The following is a 21,744-nucleotide window of genomic DNA, read 5'->3' on the forward strand; positions in this document are numbered from 1 at the left end:
GGCTGGACATCCAAACTTGTAAGGATTTTATACATACTAAGCTTGTACTGTAATTAGAGGCATGCAATAAGAGTAACTTAAAAGTCTTGGATTTTATCTCAACAGTTATTAATAGCTCACTGAAGAATGCTTCATACATATCTGTTATTTATAAAATTCTCAGAAATGATTTTATCAAAACAGATGTTTCTTTTTGGAATTATTCAAGTGAAGTTAATAGACAAGTATTCTCAGAAAAAGATAAAAAACTTTGTTTACAGTCGATGAAGGAATCCACATCTTCCCTGTTCTGGTGTGTATACACATGGAAATTTTTACATAGATGTTTTTTCACTCCACATAGACTAGCAATAATGTACAAGAAAGATGAAATGAAATGCTGGACACCCTGCTGCTGACTGGATACATGTATTTGTTAATTGCAAAATAATTTCCTCATTTTGGTTAGACATTAAATATCTTTGTAAAGCTCTATGTAATGACAACAGTATAATTTCTGACTCCCTTATCTTTTCAATGTTCCTGTTCCTGAAGTCATTCCTAAAACCAAACATTTTTACTATGTTCTATCCTCTCTATAGCAAGGAAAATTGTTACTAAAGATTGGAAATCTCAATCTACTCCTGTCTTTAAAGGCAGGGCTGGTGTTAGCATTCTGGGGGCCCCCAGCAGATGTCAAATTTGGGGCCCCTAGACATTTCCAGTCTACATATCACCCTGTCACTGCCACCCCTCCTAAGCAATCTGTTAATTCACACAGACTGACTTGTAGCTATAGTGCTTTTACATTACAGCAGGCCTATCTACCACACTATGTAGACCCATCTCACAAAGGAACATTTAGATTTACTGGAATTTAGATGCACCAGTGATACACTGCAGCAACTCTATATACAGGTCTGGACTTTGTGAAATGGTGCCCTGGGCCTACTGTTTCAGCACCCCAACACACACACACACACACACACACACACACACACACACACACACACACACACACACACACACACACACACACACACACACCATACCCTCCAGTCATCCCCTGCCCCCACAAATCATGGGTGCTCTATACTACGCACATTACGTTTTTCTTCCATTTCTCACATTTTACCTTCCTCTTCAGCTTTTTCAAGAAGTCATAACTTTCTGTGTGCTCTGAAGTGCATTTTAAAGTTTTTTTTTCTTTTTATACAACCTTTTCATCCAATGATGGCTTGAACATAAATTTTGATTAAAGAAAGAAACTGTGCTGCTATTCAGCTTTAGTTTTCCTTGCTTCCTTTCAACACACCTTTCTTCACAAAGTAAGTATAGTAATAACCATTTAGGAAATAACTCAGTTAAGCCAGAGCCCCCAGAAGCCATTGGGTTGTGCATGTTCTGAAATACATTTAGAGTATTTTCACAACCTTTTAATCCAGTGGTAGCATAAATAAGAATCAGGAGTAAGAAAAGAATTTCAGTCTTATTTTGTTTTTTTTTCAAGGAAGACATAAGTTGTACCAAACTCTTAATGTTCAAAAAGATTCCCTTTAGCTTAATTATCCACATCAATTTAATGGCATCATTAATTTAAATGTGCAGAGATTGCCTTCATCAATTTAAAGTTTACATCATCATCACTCCTAAATGGCTAAGCAATTAAATCCACACATTATAAACAAAGAGCACAACACCTCATGTCAAAAATTTTTACAATTACAAAACCTAAATGCTATTCAAAACGCTGAAGAGCATTTTTCTTAAAAATGTGGGGACAAGCATCGTCCAGAAAAGGCATATTTACAACAAAGTTCTTTCCAGAAGAAGCAAATGGCATCTGTAGAAATGAGAACACATCCCTCAAGCAGAGATTCTTCGAGGACACTGCAAATACTCAAAATGTTGTTTTCCAAATGTCATTCAGAAACATAGCTAGAAGTTCCACGTTTAATTGTAAGAAAGCATCAACAAACTGAGTTATTTGGACAGTTCCACCATGTTAAAAAGCCGCAAATGAAGAAGCATCAATTTCACTGTTTGCCCTTGGTTCAAAGTTCCATCCTATTCGCTATTAAGGTCACTCAAGCTGCTCTCAACAGGGAGTTCCAGATGACCTAAAGTTGTCCCCACTATTAAAGCCATTAGTCACATAGAGACCGTGAACTAAGAAAATTCTCCTATAAGTCCAATATTTAAATACATTCTTATTACTGATCCTACTCCACCATGCGTAAACTAAATAAAAATGTACATTAAAATCCAGCAAAATAATACATTCCCACATATAAACTTCAGTAAATGACCATAAAAATATAAAGATGTATATTTTCTATTACTAAAATTTTATGTCCCATATTACCGCTTATAAACACATATATAAAATCTCTAGTAATGAATAAAAGCAATATATATATATTTATCAACTAATTTTTGTAAAAAGCACATATATTGTACTAGGATTTTGACTTAAAATTAATTGTAAATCGAGTTTGTCTAACTAAAAACTAGAACATACTTATAACCAGATGAGTTTTTAACTAAATCTCAGATCCGACTTAAAATAATAGTACTTTGTTGGCTCCTGATGATTTCTTGGTAATGTTTTAAGATAATAAAAGAGATTTCAATAAAATAATTCTACAGAGAACAACACAATAGGAAGATATGGTGCAATGTTTTTCGAGATTGTGAGCGAAGAGATTTCTGAGAAGTGATGATATATAGATTGTGACACCTGCTGATAAAGGGGGTTGATTATTCTGATGGAGCCAGATGACTAGCCTGATAGTAATTTGCATAATGATAATCTGTGTCTGATCACAATACTTAATGTATATGTCTGCACAATGCAGGTCTATGACACATACTAACAGTTCATGAAAATGTATGATTTCAATACTTATGTAGACAAATTAGTGTTGAAATGTATGAATACTTGTTACCATCCAACCTCAAGTTATTCTATAAAGGTCAAGGGACTTGTAGACAAATTAAAGAGAAAAATGTATGAATACTTATTTAAATCTAGCAGGGTTCCCTCCATAGTCCATATATCGACATGAATCACACAAAGAGATTTCTATTCAGTAAGGAGTAATATCACACCATTCTTAGGGAAGGTTACCAACTTATAGTACATCTTTTGGAGGAGCTCTACATCCCATGAAGGACAACAGAGTACCTCCTCAGGTGACAAGATGGAAAAGTCAGTAGCTTATCCCTAATACATTATAGAATGTGTACATTAGAGAGAGCTTCTGCATAAGATGGATGGTGGAACAAATGTTTACCCCTATCTAACTATGGATACTCTTTTGATGGTGCTTAACAACAAAAGCATTATTTTTGAAAATGACTATAATCTACAGGCATGGGTTGCCATGGGCACCCTCAGCCAATAGTTAAAGTAATTCCCTGGTCTACTGGTGGAAAAAGTTGTTCCTTGTGGATACCACCTTGCCTCTAGATACATAAGACTTTATAGTTTGTTCAGGGGATGACATACTTATAGTTTGTTGTTCCTGTTTCTAAGCCATCATTCCTAGATACATAAGATAAACCACAACAGACTTCTTGGTTATTTACAGTGGAGATTTCCCCAAGTTATGAATCAGGTCTTATTCATTGGCTTCAGGTTGACAAAAAGAGGTGAATTTGTGAGTTTACAGTCCAGGAAAGCTGTTATGAAGAATGCAGTCAAAGCACCAATATAGGTTGACTCCAACCTTATATTTCCGGTGGCATAGTAGGAAGTCAAATTATAAGAATATCTAGATAGCACCAAGATAAAGCATAAATGGTAATGAGTTTAATAATATGGAAACCCTGTTTAGGATAGTTATATGTATGAACTATGGTTAGAAGGGTATGAAAATGAAATTATGGAGTTTTAGAACATATAACTAATCCGTGTTCCATGATAAGAATGGATGTAGTGTAAAAGTGGTATAAGGCAAATGTTATGGGAAAGTTTTAGAACATGTCACAGGAAACCAATGAAGGTATTAGTGTAAGAAGTAGGATTAGAAGCACTGTGGGTCCTTTCGGTAACAAAGAAATTAGCAAGATCAGAGACCTGCACCAAATGAAGTAATGCACTACTAGTGTGACCTTAGGAGGTAACTATGTAATGACCGCAGGACACCTAAATTAAGGAAATTAGGACCTGTCATTACATTTTGCTATACTTGGAAACATGAGTATTAAGAGGCATACGCAAGTAATGTACAGGCATTAGTAATATACAGACTTATAGTCATCTACAAAGGAATTTTGTTTTTTGACCCAAGCACTATGCCGACTGCAATACCAAAATGTGGATTTTACTCAACACCTGTAGACTATGGTACAGCATTTGCCGGCCCTAAATTGTGATCTAGGCTAAGGGCTTGATACTATGACCACTTATGAGATCCACAAGTTCTTTTTGTAGGTCTTTTCAAGATTAGCATATAAAAGAGTGTCAAGGCTTCTTTCACTGAGATAATGTCTTGGACATAAAGATTCTAACTTTGGATGGATTAGTTGGCTGAATGTTGTTGGCTTATGCTTCTAGTTACTCTCATTCTTAAAACTAGCTGCAGATAATTCTAATCATTATTAAAGCTTGGCCTGATTTAAACCTGAACAAATTGAACGTTAATAACTAGACACTTTGCTATTCAGAAGGCTTTATAGTTATACTTCCTTAGTAGTTTGATATTAAAAGTATTATCATTTCTTTTTTTAGCTTAATTTGTGGTTAGCCAACGTATTTCCTTATATCTATAGCCTCTACAGGCACCTGATGAGTTGTTAGGAATGATTGGAGTATGTGTCACCTTTTTACAGTGTTGTTATTGGTTGCCAGCATATGCATATTTGTCTATGGCTCTACAGAGTGCACGAGATAAGCAATTATAGTAGGAGCTTAGTATACCTGGAAATACCGCATTAGGCATTAATAGTATTCAGGTTTATATTGCTTATTTTTTTTATGCAGATTATATTTTACTTCATTAGTTATTGTATTTTATAGTAAGGTGGCGTCTTTAACATTATATAATGGCTTTGAGATATGTTTTAGTAAGGTTATGTTTTTACATATGTAGTAAGGGTATTTATATATCTATATAGATGTTATATTATGATAACCTGCGTTCCTATGCGGGTGACACTCCTCCACCATGAGATTGTGGATTACAATTTGGGGTTTGAGTTCAGCTACATGATGGTTTGGAAGTAACTCTTTGTTTGAGTAGGAGCATACACTGAGATTATATAAAGGTTTTGATATGTAGATGGGAAGCATTCCCATATCTTGTCAAGGTTACAAATATCTTGCCATTGTTGTCCCATACTTTATTATTGTTGTTTTTGATTTTATAGGTTATGTTATTTTATGATTTATATGCATGTGTAATATATATTCCTAAACTGTTTATGATATATATATAGTATGTATAGTATATTCCCCAAACATATATTTTAGTATACCACTATGCAACTTAGTGGTAAATACTTGTTTTCTTTTTTATATGCATTATAAGTATATATTCCATAACGATCTATAATTCATGTAAAATTGTTATCATATTTATAGTATAAATGACATAAAATCTTATTTTGCAACATGGTTTATCCTATATTTCATGAAATAATATTTTGTAGTTTGTAAATATACAGATATTGCTTTTATTTGTTTATTAGAGAATTTTTTTTGTTTATGATATATATAGTTCATATATATTTTATTATATATATCATTAATATTTTATATATTTTTTTAATCATTTTTAAAAAAATTTTTATAGAAGATTATAGGTTTTTTAGTAAACTTTAAAATATATATTTATAGGTATATAGGATTGGTGGCTTTTATCAGTATTTATAATGTATTTTATCTGGGGACTCCATATTAACTCCTTCTTTTTTCCGTGTGGGGGAGTCTTGTTTTAGTGAGGGGACAACTTTTACTGAAGAGGAACGAATGTGACTGAACTAATACATAAATTTCTTAATAGCAAATGATGATGATGTTTTGCAGCGCAATGGCAACAGGCTTGTTGATGCTTCGGAACTCCTGTTTAGAATCAGAGGTGTGACCCCCTAAACAACTATGATATGATTTTGATTTACAATTACAATATATTTGTTGAGAGCATGATAGTTGTTTGATTTTTTTTTTGATGAAGAACTGTCAGAAAGAACTCTCAGATGGTGAGCTTTCTCCAAATGCCATTTGCCAAGTTGTAATGCTTTTGCTTTGTTTTATTTGCTTTATGGAACATTGAATTATGATTGTAATGAAATTTTTATGTCTGAAGTCTGCAGCGTTTTGTCAGATTCAGTTTTGCTTTGAATTTGAAACATTTTGTGATGAGTGTGAGTGCACTTAAAATTGGAATTATTTAATTTTTAAACTGCATTTGAAATGTATGATGGCTTTGAATTGATGAAAAGGCAATTAAGTTTTTTTTAAATTCAATGCCTAAAAGTTGTTTAGTATAGTATATTTATTTTGGAATCATTTACATTAGGGAGATCTGATCTAATAGTTTAATCCACCATTTTCGCGCTCTATCTCTTTATCCAAATTTTTACATATTTCCTTTGGTGGATATTTTCAGTGTGTCAGGAGCTTGAGTTGGGACTACTCTATAGAAGGATTTACTCGTGGTGACTGTTCTCACTTTTTGGACTTCTTAATGTTCAAAGATGGCAAAATAGTAACTCACAATAAACTAACAAGTAAGTTGTTGTCTGGATGCACAGGTCCTATTTTGGAACTGCCTGCTTATGCATCCCTTTGGTGCTAGACTGGAATGAGGTTCACATTGTCACCGTTATGTATTTCAAGTGACTTGTGACATACGTATACATATCACGTCTCCTCACTCCTCAACCCAAACTGTCAAAGGCAGCTACTTGTACACATGCCTGAAGTGTGATTATGAGGAAAGTGAAAAAAAAATGATGATTGCACACACACACACACACACACACACACACACACACACACACACACACACACACACGCACACTCACACGCACACTCACACTCACATAACCTACAGCAGTTTTCTGTACACACACGTCTGAGCAGAGCTCGTTTTAAAATGGATGCAGTTGAAAGCAGAGGACATTATCAGCTTTATCCTAACAGGGTCACATCACAGCCCTGTTCAGGTTAAAGAGCGTAATCAGAAAATGAATACATTTTTTTCTCCTCATTTTTCCCCAACCACCATCAGCTTTTGTGGCACCCCAACACTGTCAAGGGTGATTAAGGGAGCCCCCTGTATCCAGTTATAGAGTCTGAGGAGTGGAGGCCCCAGACTATTAGAAGATTTAAGTGTCTGAATGTTCTGTGATATATTATGTTCATTACCTGTGAAATATAATTATTTGTTAGCTACATTTTCTACTGATACTCAGAAGAATATTCTGTGTCCTGGCATTTTTGGGTGTGTGCACAGATAAAAATCACTGATAGTTTTTACACACACACACACACACACACACACACACACACACACACACACACACACACACACACACACAAGCAAAAGCCATAACAATACTAGTTTTGTACTTATTTCAACAATACATTATGCAACACTGGTGTTGGCACACCAGATCAGTGATTGCTGTTTACCAGTCGTCATACAGCAGCAGAGGTAAGTCATTTTTATCTACCTACGTGAGAAGTAATGCAAATCTTTCACTGTCCCAGATTTCACAGACTTTCCCTGAATTTTGCTCTATGCTTTGTAAAAAGTTTGATTTGGTTGTAAATCATTTAGGATTATAGATAGCCAATAAATCCAGATGTCACGAGTTTCAAACTTACTGTCCAAAAAATGTATGTTGATACAAAAGGTGTTATACTATTAACTTTTTAATTGAATTACAATAATATTTAAAATGTGTTCCTGATTTTAAACCTTTATTCTGCTATTATATGCATTGTGCTTAAATCTTCTGCAAAGAAGTTGTAAGTTGCAATAACTGGTGTTCTGACAGTATTTAGAAAACTCCCTGAAAGGGAAAACCATCCGTGAATATCAGAAGCATCAGCATTTCTTAAACTCCAAGGTTTGCACTGGTATCAGTCACTGATGACCTGTCTCGTGCTTATCTTGCTTAAGTTCATTATTAGCGTTATCTTAACAGGGTCATATCACAGACCTATTTGGGTTAAAGAGCATAATCAGGAAATTAATGCATTTTTCTCCAACCAACAGCAGCTTTGGTGGGGGCCCCCACACAGTCAAGGATGATTAAGGGGCCCCCCACACAGTCAAGGATGATTAAGGGGGCTCCCTTGCATCCACGGAAATTGCTAGTACCTAAGCTGGATATATTGTTAGTTTTAGTGGAGTGAATGTCCACTAGCAGAGTTTATCTAAGCCAGGGGTACTATGGCAGTTGTAGAATATTTAACTGAATTGTGAAGCCTGTTGCTTGATAAAGTACTGTTACTATAACCAGAGATATCTTTGAATTTTAAAGGCGATATAAATAAGAGGTATTACCCATCTGGTTTATTAAGTACACAGTATTGCTGTACTAGCTTTTGTTGGTTTGACAGACATGTTACAAAATATCAAGATAAAACAACTTACTGTGGTTGGGGGTCCCCCAGGAACAGGGGGCCCCAGCGACCGGAGGGTTTGCTAGTGCCTAAAGCTGGCTATGTTTAAAGGTGAGTTTATTCATCTTGTGAAATACATTTGTAAGAATGAGATTGCTACTGTAAAAGCAAGGACTAATGACACAATCCATCATTTAATTGCTTGGACAAAATTGTCTAATCTGTTAGAGAAATATTAAGTGTTCTCCTGTGCATATTGCTTTTTTAGTTGTTATGGACATTGTATATAGTTTGTTTTTTCTTGTTACCATACTAAGTTATTTTGTTATAAAATTAATAAAAACATTTTGGAAAAAAAAATTAAAGTGAGTTTGTTTACAGAATTTAAAAACAGAAACAAATGCATTTTTTCTTCCTAACTCAGCCTAATACCTCATGAATCAAGTCAAAGTAAATAAAACCATGTCCCAAATGAAAAATACATCTCTATGATTATTGCATTTATGCAGAAAAAATACTGTGACACTGGAGTTAAGGCATTTTCTGAAAAATAATAAATCTTATCCTTTAAACATTTATATTACTCTGTGTTTTTAATTCATTTGCCAGGAAGACACTGGTTTACTTAAAGATATAGATTTGGGAAATAATTCAGAGGTGTCCTTGAAAATGGGTCAGTTAAGATCTATAACTCACTTAACAATATACAGGTGGGAGATCAGAGGTCATATTTATCTATCTGGTGTGGGATACACAAGGTCAGTGTTGCTAAGAAAGAGATGCAAAACAGTTCATTTGTGTTAATATACACTGATACTAACTTTGCAACATTAAGTATGAAGCTGTCTATACAAACACTCATTAACTGCAAGCAGTGAAATAACATGCTATACATCCTAGTTGTTTAAACCATACCCTGGAATAGTGGAATATCACCACATCCTGATTGTCCTGTGTCATCTTCAGTTGTGCCCCTGGTGTCCTGAAGCCTTTCATCTCCTGACCTATGCAATCCTCAAGAGCAGAGTAAAAAAGTTATTTTGTAGTGCCTAGTATGTCTTTTTTCAACCATGTAGATCACATATTGTGCTATAAAATACACATCCCTGACATTTAAGGACACCTGTTCCCATCAATCACAGTTCCCATGGACCCTTCCATGAATTTAACTCACAGCTACAAAAGCTGAGCTTTAACTATGGACACTTAATATTTCTCATTGCAAAACATACCAAGGTTCACATTATAGTCAGGTTTTCACCAGCAGTGAGTTCACTGACATAGCACTTAATTAAATCAAATAGCACCCAGTTGCAATAGCTTGCATCCAGATACATCACAAAACCAGTTGCAAACCTATGATAAATGATATAGTATGGGGCTTTTCATCCCCTGCATATGTATTATTAACATCAAATAATTTCAGAGAATCATCATGTTGGTGAATTAGATATTAGTGAAGGATTAACAGTAAACTAAATTATCACTGAAAAAGTAAATTAAATGTGTACCTCCTAACATGCACATGCCTGGCTACTGAATGTAAGATGAGAACAAATGTGCAAATATTGGTATGCACATGCTTGATTCAAACTGTTCTTATATTGCCAAATTGTACCTGAAGAGGAATGTTTTCTGATATTAACTTATGTACCTTTAGGTTGGGCCTGGAGGTGCTGGGAAGAGGAACTCTGACTGGATTAGGCAGAGGGGTTTCTAAAATGGCAAGAACATGGATTTTTGAAGGAGAACATTAGGACCCAAGAGAGGATCCTCTATGTTATGTTATGGACATATAAAATGAAAACAGTGTTGGAAGGGAGGCTGTTAATTACCAGGAACATAACTAATCATGTAGTTGGAATGAATATGGTTTTGGTGGTCTGTGTTACAATATTGCTCTGTTTTACCCACCATGGGAATGTTCTTGTCCATTTGCTCCTGGCTTATAGAGTTACATGTATTCAGTGCGTACCCAGCAGTGGTGCTAAGCCCCTTTGGTAGATAGGGTCTGTGCCTATAGGTATGGGTTTTTATCCTCATCTACTTAGGCTTAGCTGGTGTAATGACACCAGAGCAGAAGTGTAGCTGGCTCCATCAGTGGTTTGTGCAACTATACCACTTAGCTCTTCACTGAAGAGCAAAAAAAGCACTTTACAGCTCCATGCCCCCTCCAGCTCTTGCACTGAAGACCAAAAAAAAAAAGCAGATATTCCTTTAGGTGGCCAGTGTATCCCTCTCTCCTGCCTAGTTATTCAGGTCCTGTTTCTGTGCCTTGCCCCAACCCCTCCTCCATTTTATTGAAAAAAATAATTTCTTCTTGTTAAAAACTGTACCAACCAGGTTTATACCTTGCCTGCGTAGATTGCTATGGCACTCATGCTTTGCATATTTTTTTTAACTGTAGTAAACTTCGATAAATGTAGCAATCAGTTGATAAAGTTTATACCCTGCATGCGTGGAGTGCTGTGGCACTTATGTTTTACTTAAAAGAAATTCTTAACTGTAGTGAAGTCTTTGTTACAAATATAGCAAACAGCTGCTAGAGTTTATACCCTGCCTGCATAGAGTGCTACAGTGCTCAGGTTTTAGTTAAATCACTTTTTTTTATTTTAAACTGTGGCAAGCTGCTAATATAGGAAGCAGTTGTTACAGTTAAGACTACACAGTAAGCTCTACAGCACTCAGGTGTGACTGCAAACGCAATGCAGGCTTTAAAAGCCAGTACTGGATTAGAAATCAGGATTAGCTGATTGTGCCCATCCAACTCTTTGTGCCTGGGACAGTTACCCCTCTCACCTTGCCCAAGCTGCACTACTGCATCACAGTGCAGTGGCTACCTCTTGTTGCATAGTGGACTTAAGTAACTTAGTTCCATATGCAAGATACATTTGAGATTGCTCTAGCATTGTCCCTGATTGCTGACATGCTTTCACCCACACAGTGCAGACCATTTGCCCCGCAGTAAACAGAGATTTTTAAATTCTGAAACTCACCAAGAAATCACTTCTTATACTGCAAAACATTGTAAGGAAATCTGTTAAGTACAAGCTGTCATCTAAGTGAGCAATTATTTAAGGAAGGAAAAACTTAATTATGCATTTAAATGCATTAAATTTCATAACCTCTGTGTAAAAGATGGAGCTTGTTTCATATGAATGCTTCAGACTTAGTTACATGAAATATTCTAGCTTCATGTATATGTAATTCACCAGTTTTAAAGTTAAATTACAAATGTGGGTGGAAGAAGTGCAAATCATGCATATCACTATTCTTAGAAATCAAAATCTGTAAAATTTCTCTTACCATTTCAATCCAGATGAATGTTGAGATTAGCTGCTTCTTTTCATCCTGCAAATAAGAGCAGAAATTGTAAAACAAAGGGTCTGAGAGAAATAACTTTTTAGATTTCAACATAACATTCCATCAGTGTTATTCCCGTATTTCTACACCATACCAGAGTAGTATTGATTGCTAGCTACAGTGGTTTCTTTGTGTATCAATCAACATGTTGTCAAATAACTAGTGTAACTCTGTACTATTATATATGGTGTTATATTCAAAATGGCTAGCCAGGCCAGGACTCATTGTCAGTGGCGGCTGGTGGCTTCAAATCAAAAGGGGGCTGCAGGAAACAGCTGAATGGGTGGGTCAAATGGAAGGGGTGTGGCTAAATCAAAAGGGGTGGGGCTATTCTAAAAACTGCAAAAACTGGGACTTAACTACGCTGCCCTGGGTGCCAAACTGTCATTATGAGAGTTCAATAAAGACAAAATGAAGTGTAGAAGAAAAAAAATATTTCAGTACTTTGGCTACATGACAGTTTACTTAATATTTAGATGGAAACAAAAAGATTATGAGGCATGAAAAAAGAAATTACTTTTTAAATACATTACTGTAATGCCCGTCAAAATCAAGTATAAAAAAACAAGAAGCACTCAACTCAAATCACTTCTCCTTGCACTGCAGATCTAATTATAATTTATATTCAGCTTTATAAAAGTATCAAGTAACATGCTGAAAGTAGCAATCGCTGTGATACCCCCACTTGTAAAAACATTTCTTAGCCAAAAAGGGCCTATTTGTTAGTGTCCAGTCAAGGATTGATTGCATTTTGCTATGTTTATTGATTCTGGTTGGGGAAAGTATTAATTGAGAAAAGACATAATGGTTAATAAAGTTGGTAGGATTTTCGGAGGAGCAGGAGGCCCAGTCCAAGTACGAGTCTTCTATTATAATAGTTTACTGATTAAAAGTGGAGGCAGACCAACTGAGAAGGTTCTTGATTGTTGAGGCGTTGTTACCTTGGGGAATGTAGGTGCAATTATTGTAATGTGCATTTTTGAGTTCAGATAGAGTTGTGTAATTAAGATTTCTGAGTTTTTGCGGTCTGGGGTTCATTTAAAATTTGTTCCAATTTGAGTGTGTCCTTGTATGCTATGGCTATGCTGCCCCCACATTTTTGGGTTCTATCAAGTCTGTGTATGTTGTAGCTTGAAGTCACAATTTCAGTATCTTTTATGTGGGGCTTGAGCCATGTTTCAGTTAGACTACAATGTCTGGAGAGTATAGGGTGAGAGTTGAGTGAAATTCGTGTACCTTGTTTAGGATGTTTCTCAGCTTCATGTTTAATAATAGGAGGTCAGAGCTGTTGTGTGTTAGGTTACTGATGCTGTCAGGTATAAGGGCAGTGTGTGTTTGTGGGCCTGGATTGAGATGTATGTCCCCACATAGTTTAAGGTAACTGGCTTTTATCAGAAGTAGGTGTGCTATTTTTGGGTAGTACTTTGGCAAATGTATAGTATATGCGATGTTTTGAATGTAAGTCTCTGTATCTGAGCGTGTAGTATTCTATGTGGGAGCTATTATAAAGATGAGGTGATATGACTATACTTAATAACATGGAGTTTTCTGGAGCATTGAATCAGTTAGTGGGCGAGTAAATGCTTGTGATGTGTTGTTTGTCATAAGAGGTAGTGTGGTAAGTTAATATAAGTAAGCATGGAAGAGGTATGTGTTGAACTAACATCCTTGATGTGTGTAGATTGTGGTTGCTTCTGCTTAAAGAGTTTGAATAGGCTTAATGTTTAGGGGGAGTGTTAAGTGGTTAAGTATATATTTGTGAGTAGTGGGTGTGGGTTGCATTTGGGGGTGGAGTAGGGGAGCGGAGTGAGCCAGAGCAGTGTGAATGAAGCTGTTTGGACCCAGGATGCAACTGTCCTTAGAAAAAAATCAATCTGTAAGTACTGGCAACTTTAACACAATATGTTACTTTAGCAGTTGAGTTGCTGGAAATTGGAGAAACACAAGTAAACTGAACTAATCGGAGCTATGGTGGTTATAGGTGGTATAATAAGATAGGCATGGAGTTTTTCCAGGTGGAGAACATTAGAAGGACAGTTTACAAGACAGACAAAAACTATACTAAGGGCTGGGAATAAAATGTGTGGAAGGGTGCATTATGGTGATGTGTGAGGGATCCGTTCCTGTGAGAGAACAAAGAGATAGTTTATTATTTAAAATGTGTAACAAACATAGACACGTTAATGATTCTTCACTGCTGCTGGGTTTGGAAGTAGTAGGTTGAATCTTTATACATGTTGGCAGAGTGCTATGTTTAACTCTTCATTTTGAGTTTCATAGTTTAGATTGTTACTGGATGGCAAGGAGCAGGGCTTGTATACCTAAAATGAGGAGAAGTAAGAAAGAGGAAACCATTTAGGTACAAGTTATCAGTGAGAGGGAGCAAAAGAAATGGAAGCTGTGGCTGCAGGAAAACTAGTAAATATATAGGGGTAGATAGGATAGAGGAGATCGTACAATGAGGTCATGCAAAGTAGGAGGTCGATAACAACATAAGCGAGTAAACATCCACTATATTGCTGAAATATCTCAATGAATGAAAGCAGTTGTACAAATCAGTCATTTTAACAGCATATGACTTAGTGGAGATATGCATTGAAATCATGAGCTCTGTCTGGCTAGCCTAAATCACATATTCTAGCAGAGATATGAACTGTTATTCAAGAAATCTTTTTAGCTAATATAAAAACCCAAGTACCACATAGCAGCAAAAACATATATTCTAGCAGATGGAGTGCACTATGATAAAACAGATTTGCTAAGTTAAAAACACAAGTGCTGAGTGACAGCAAAAGGCATATTCAAACAAATAGAGCTCATTTTCATAAAACAGATTGGCTAACCTGAAACCAGAAATATCAAGTGGTGTGCAGTAGTATGTGTCCCAGCAGACAGAGTGTACAGTACGTGCTACAGGATTTTTTTGTTCCATACTTTGACTGTCTTTTAAATGTACAATTGTGTATGGATATTTTTAGCTACTAGTCAAAAACAGGTAACATAATTATACCCAATCTACATGGTAATCATACTGTATGAATTAAGCATAAAAGCTTTCAGCAGTGCGTCACGTGGACAGATACTGGCTGTAACCTGAGTGCCTTTACCAGTAGTAACACAATGTGTGTATACATTGAGATTGAGATTATATACTACATAACAGAATTTTACCAAAGTAATGTTCACTGTTACTATATGAGTACCTCACAAAACCAAGTAAAACCATTATATATAATGAAATATTACCCTAACAAATCAGATGTAACTATTGCACAGTATATTGCAGTACTTTGCAAACAACATCTAGCCATTGCATGCTTTATAGCTACACCCTACCAGAAAGAAAATATTGTATGCCATTCACAAGTATTTTCTGCTAAACTAAATGGCACCATACTATGCTTCATAACATTGCCTCAGTAAATTGAACATGTGCCTTACACTATATATGGCATAACTAATACACACTGCTGACAATATTTTACCAAAGTAACTAACAGTTCTTTGTTAAAACTAATTTAACCATTACATATTATACAACAGTATTACACAAGATTAAATGTTACATTTACACACTATCAAAAGTAGTTACCTAAATGCACATGAAATAATAGTACCTTCCCAAACCAAATCTAACTACTGGAGACTGCATTCCATTGGAATTATACACTACACAGAAGTTAACTGTTAAACCAGGATGGAACCGTTATGTGTTTCATAATATTACCCTGGCAAATTTAATGTAAGCATGACATACTATATAACAAAAACATTGTACACCAGTAACCTTACCTTATCATACCAAATACAGCCATTACACCCTACATAACAGTGGCTGCAAATTAAATATGTCACATAATACTTAGCAATGCCTTAACAAAATGAATAACAATTAAACACACGCACACACGCACACACACACACACACACACACACACACACACACACACACACACACACACACTTACACTTACACTGCACTTGTTCAATAAACTACAGAATTTTTCAAGAAATTCTTGATAGCAGACTTTAAAGGAACTGTGAAGCTGTGTGGAACATTTGAAGTCAGACTGTTTAAAAAAAGTTCAATGAATTAAGTTTCACTAGCTAAAATACACCAAATCTTGGCTGACAGCATAGTTCAGAAAACTGGGTTTGTTTATACATACCACCACCAAGAAGAAAACTCTCTGTACTCTTCTCACTCTAGCTACTAAGACCCAGCACAGCTAACGAAATAGCCTTAGGCCGCCAAGAATTAAATAAATAAATCAAGACTTCACGGTAACTGTTTGCTTCTCGCTCTTTTCCCAGCACATAAAGCCCGGGAAGAGAGCGACAACCAATCAGCAGTCATTTAGCTGAAGCACGTCATGTACGTGCCTGTGGACGTGGCAGTCCAAACCCCTTCCAATTCTATGCAGTTTGGAACCGCATAGACTGCTGGGCATCACACTGATGCCTTAATTCGCTCTCCGGGCTGCAGCAGAAAAAAAAAAAAAAATGTCTTTTTTAAAATCCGCCTCAGCCCGAAGTGGTAAAAGTGTGCATGCGCGTACTCGCCGAGTCAGTCGGCAGCAGAGAAACAAGACGAGTAAGTAAGTCAAGTAGTCAACTAAACTGAGACATTAAAAAAAATAATAATTAAACTAAAAAGTACATTTTTCTGTTTTCTTGCTGAGGGGGCTGCAGTCCGGCAGTCCGATTCCACGAGCCGCCCCTGCTCATTATGTTGGTGTGTGTGTGTGTGTGTGTGTGTGTGTGTGTGTGTGTGTGTGTGTGTGTGTGTGCTGGGTGCCACTGAACAACAGATAATTTCCAGTAAAAGGCCTAAGTTAGGTATGCTTCACTTCTTTCCACACCTCAAAATTCCTTTAGGTCATGTGCTGATCATGACATGGTTTACAGCTACTGGGTGACTCATCCTTCTTTACAATATCTGTACGTCCAGTCTGTCTTCCAACTCATTTTTTTTTTTTTACAAAGACTGATGAGTAATAAGTATAACTCATTCTGTCCAGTGGAGCTCTGGAAGTTTGCACCATAACTTCCACTGGACGAAGCCTAAGCTTTTTGATAGAATCAGATTATGTCTTCACATTTCAAACAAATGTATCAATCTCTGGAAACACAGGGGTTAATTACTAAAGAAGTACAAATGGCACATTCATCAGCACAAACTATTTTTATAGTGGCAGTAGTCTTCAGGTTCTAGGAATTAAACTAGATTTTATAAGTCACAGTAAACCGAGTAACTATTAAGTTTGTAATATTTTGTAGACAGCTTAGAATATCTCAGCAACAACTGAAGTTACACTCATACTGTGAGCAGCATTTTGTTCAACCTGCTGAGAGCTTTCATATGTGGCTAAGTTCTGTCTATGCGCCTTGATTGTCTGGATAGCTAGAAATGCATGACATTTATGACAATATTAATAAATTCTATACGAACAGGAATTAATATCTTGTTACCTGCACTAGACAGTGGTCAGATATCAACACAGCTGCGTTTGCCTTTGTGTAAGCTTTAAGATGGAATGTTTCAATACTTTATCTATAGCATAGCTTTGAAATTATTAATGCAAGTATGAACAATCAATATTTGATGCATAGAGGAGTTAGTAGAAAGTAACTGTAGAAAAGCCTTGATGCGTCATCCGGTTTTAATGAGTTAAAATCTAGTTTCTCCACACTTAATGTATAAATTATAAGAGGTTTGGGTTAGTCTAAGACAACAGAATGCTAAATCATTTGTAAAGGCCAAATGTCCAAATTTTTGCTTCATATGTTTCTGTTACTCATAAAATCTGTTGTTTTTGGATAAATTATTAAGGATTGAAAAAAACTAAATAATGACTTACATCTAGGTTTCAGACTTTGTATCTTTCAGAAAATCAGGTGAACACACATTCTGTTATTCTAGTAAATTTCTAAGTTTGGAACAGGAAGTCAGAGACATGCTACCAAAGTATATCAGGCAGAAACAAGTCTTTTATTTGCCACTGTCAATTGTACTGGAAGATTTTACTGCCTAGCCTCAGACCCAACCTTAACAACATTAGCAGGGGATGCTTAACATTTGTTAATGTCAAGTCTTGTGCCACTCCAAAGCATAACTGATTTGTCTTTTTCTGAATATTGGAGCATAATCAGAGTGTTAATAATAATATTGTTAACATTTATTTCAAATGTATTTACATTTGATACTATCAAAATGGGATTTTATAATTTGCTGTTATTAGACTTATGATTGATGATGTCCCTTTAAGAAATGAAGATTTCTTACGAGATGGTTGATACAGAAAAATGGCTGGAAGAGAAGTTGTAATTAATGATTGTTAATTGATCTAATTAATTTTGTTTAACAATGGTTATATAAGGATTGAGTTGTTTAATGGAAATTCAGTTCAGATGAAGTCTGTGTTCAAACAAAAATGCTGATTTCAAATTCATAGCATTAAACACATTGTTTATTATTTTTGTGTGGCTAATAAAGATATAAACATTTCCGTTTCTGTTCCTGAACTTCTCCTACATGCTTGTGTTTGGCGTTACATACATATATTATAGGTGTAAAAAAGAGAGTTTACTACTAGTTATAACACATTAAAGAATAGCTCAGTTATAATTAAATCATGAAGTTGAGACTTCAATCCAAACAGATCATAAATGCTCTACTGACACATTGTAGTCAAACTTAAAATTGCACATTTATTTACCAAATCAAAATTATTTTATATAAGTTCTAGGGATCATTATAGTATCCTTTGTAGACCTTATTAATACATTTATAAAGTAATTGCAGAAGTAAATCTCATTTCAGTAATTTCAGCAACAATTGTTATGGACAAATCTTGCATAAATATAGTTAAAAGAATAGACATTGCATAAGCAGGAAAATGTAAGGTTAGACCTGTGTCTTCATTTTACTTTCCATATTTTAAAGTAACTGCAGAGAATATATACCTGTGTCTTCATGTATCTTCAGGTGGAGTTGTAAAATCAGGTTTCATTTAAATGTATTTTGTTAGACAGAAATACAGTATTCTCTTTGCATAAGTCAAGAAATGCAGCTATATTAAAGCAGGCCTTTACAGTGTGCATACAGTTTCAGTGAATCTACTTTCAATCAGTGAAAATAACCTTCAGTCAAGAATACTAATAAAAACAATGTACAGTACATTTAAGTACAAGCACGTTTTGTTTGTATGGTACAAGGCTTTGGGAACCAAGGTTAAAGTGGAGTGTAGACATTTACAGGGTTTTGGTATTATTAAGAGATACTTCAGACACAGTTAGTTAATTTGTTTGGACTGATATGCAGAAAGTCATTACAGTACAGACACTCAAGTATGAGTGCAGAAGTCAAGTCAAATATCTAACAACTAAAGAAATCCCAATCCCTCCAAGCTACACGCTCTATAGACCTAAACCTTGTCACCACAATAAACAGGACATGCTGGAAGGATAGATTCCTGTCCCAGAGACTTCTCATACTCTGGAACAGACTACCCATCTATGTCAAGCAAAGTTCTTCATTAGCACTCTTCAAGAAAAATCTTGATGAGTGGATGGGAAATAGGAAATACACCCCGGGGATCACTTCTGTGTCTCTGCTCGATAATGGCACAGGAAAATAACTTTCTTGGGTGGCATAAGCCAGGGAACCTTGTTGGCTAGGCTTACGTAGGCCCTTGGGCCGATAGCCTAGTACCTACTTATGAACCTATGAACCTATTCCAGCATATTAATATTATTCAGGAGGATCAGAATATGCATACAAAAGCTATGGACATAATTATCAGAGTATGAGTGTAGAAACTACCGACATAATTATCAACACTGTTACTAGAGACAGGATATTTCTGAGTACAGAATTTATGGACAGTATAATGAGTGCATAAACTATGGACATTAAGCGTTGATTTGGATATTCTTGATATCTACCTCCACTGTATATAATAAGGCTTCCTTAACCAAACTACAGTGTTTGCAGACTTTATTCTGAAAGGTACAAGGAGATTTGGCCTATAAAGGAGAGACTGGCACATGTTCAGCACAAGTCTGGGTAATTAACAGATAAAGACATTCATTCCAGTCTCATTCCAGATTCTTCCAGTTATTTTCAGCTCATTCCAGTATTTTACAGTCATACCAGTTCTTACAGAGGCTTATTTAATATTTAAAGAAATGGGAAGTCAGAACTAATTGAAGTTCTGACTTACACTACAGTGAACCTTTTATTAATACTAAAACAAAACATCATTTTTTTGGAAATCACTATTAATAATATAAAAAATGTCACTATTTTGCAACACAGTAGCTAGTTAAATTTTGTCTTACTTGTATATGTAATATATAGCATTAATCTAACTATATTTAAAATAGGGAAAACAGTTTTAAGGGTGCTAGGAAATTTTCTGCAGTATCATTAGTATTCTAATGTTTTGTTTACTGTTAGGCTCTAAGCTCAATTTATTACATATGAACTTACAGTTTGTATTTTAAAAAGTCTTTTCAGGTTGCCATTTCTTCTGCTCATTCAAGAAGTGCGTTTAATACTTTGAAAAAAAAACATGCTGTATAATCTTGCAGATGCCTTCTCATCCAGCATTCATATGGTCCCTGAACATGTGAATCATTGTATAACTATGCATCCTGTTTTTTTAAAACTAGTTTTACACTTAAAGCTGTGCTGGGCCTGTTCAGTACCTCATGAAATACATCTGCTTCTTAGTGTTTTAATCTAAATTCACAATGAAAGGAGAAAGGATCAAAGACAGACAAAGTTGAGATTAGGGATAAGAGGCAGATGGGATCCAAAAGTCAGTAAAATATGCTCATCAGGTGGAGGTGTACTCAAAACATTGCACAAAACTAGTAAATTATCTTCTGCTTGCAGCACAGATAAGACACTAGATGCGTGCTAAAAAAACTAACTTTCTGAGTGGTTAATCAGAAATGACAGACACAGAAATGGATAAAGTATGCAAATCATTTTCAAATAAAATTATGTTTCTTAGTTTTGCAGATAAAAATGGACCAGTAACTTCTTTTCACTCATAACATGAAGATAGTTTTTAATTTCCACAGCACCAAGTAGTCTAAATCCTAGAGGTATCTTACCTGTCCACTTTAGCCTGTTTGAAGCTGTTATGCAAGACTGTTACACTGTGGGATGGTAGATATTGATGCCTTTAGTACCCATTGTATGGGATTGTAATGGGGTGATTTGGGCAGCTGCCCAGGGCCAACAGCTGCAGGGGAGGTCATGGCTAGCCACCCAGCCAGTATCTGTAACAATTTTATTTTTAAAAGTTTTGTTATTTTCAACACTCAATTCTAGTCAGCTCATGTTCTGAACATAACGTTTGTTAGTAAAATATGCATTTATTTCAGTTTTAATAAAAAAAAATTAAAAATGATAGGGACAGTTGATGAGTGGTAAACAGTAAGCACTCTAATCGAAAGTGGTGACATCCACCCATACCATGGACCAGTCTCTGTCCTTCATCATTACCTCCCCATCCAAACCAGCCTAATCACTACCAATAAACCCTTCTATTCAATACAATAGCCAAGCATGGCAAATTTTGATATCCTCCTCTAACCTACAAATATACAATGTCAATAGTAGCAGCATCTGCAAGAAAATATTCAAACTACAAGTGTGGACAGAATGTCATCACAGAAACCTGGCTAAGACCAAAAGATAAAGATGAAGAAATCATACCCCCAGCTATAATTTCATTAAAAAAAGACTGAAAAGGTAAATAGGCTGCTGAAGTGGCTATCATCTTTCAAGCCACACTGCAACTACT

The 21,744-nt window shown here is 35.6% G+C and overlaps 1 protein-coding gene across 1 annotated transcript in view; it reads right to left on the reverse strand.

The window, feature by feature from the left end:
• Positions 1 to 21,744, reverse strand: part of LOC122801210 (5-hydroxytryptamine receptor 3A-like) — a 226,809-nt gene that overhangs the window by 183,802 nt on the left and 21,263 nt on the right. The window contains exon 3 of the mRNA XM_044070764.1: positions 11,867 to 11,911. Within this exon, the coding sequence (XP_043926699.1) occupies positions 11,867 to 11,911 (45 nt within the window). The remainder of the gene's footprint in view (positions 1 to 11,866; positions 11,912 to 21,744) is intronic.

This window comes from Protopterus annectens, chromosome 4.part1, assembly GCF_019279795.1.
Source record: "Protopterus annectens isolate FY-2018-M chromosome 4.part1, PAN1.0, whole genome shotgun sequence".
NCBI lineage: Eukaryota > Metazoa > Chordata > Ceratodontiformes > Protopteridae > Protopterus > Protopterus annectens.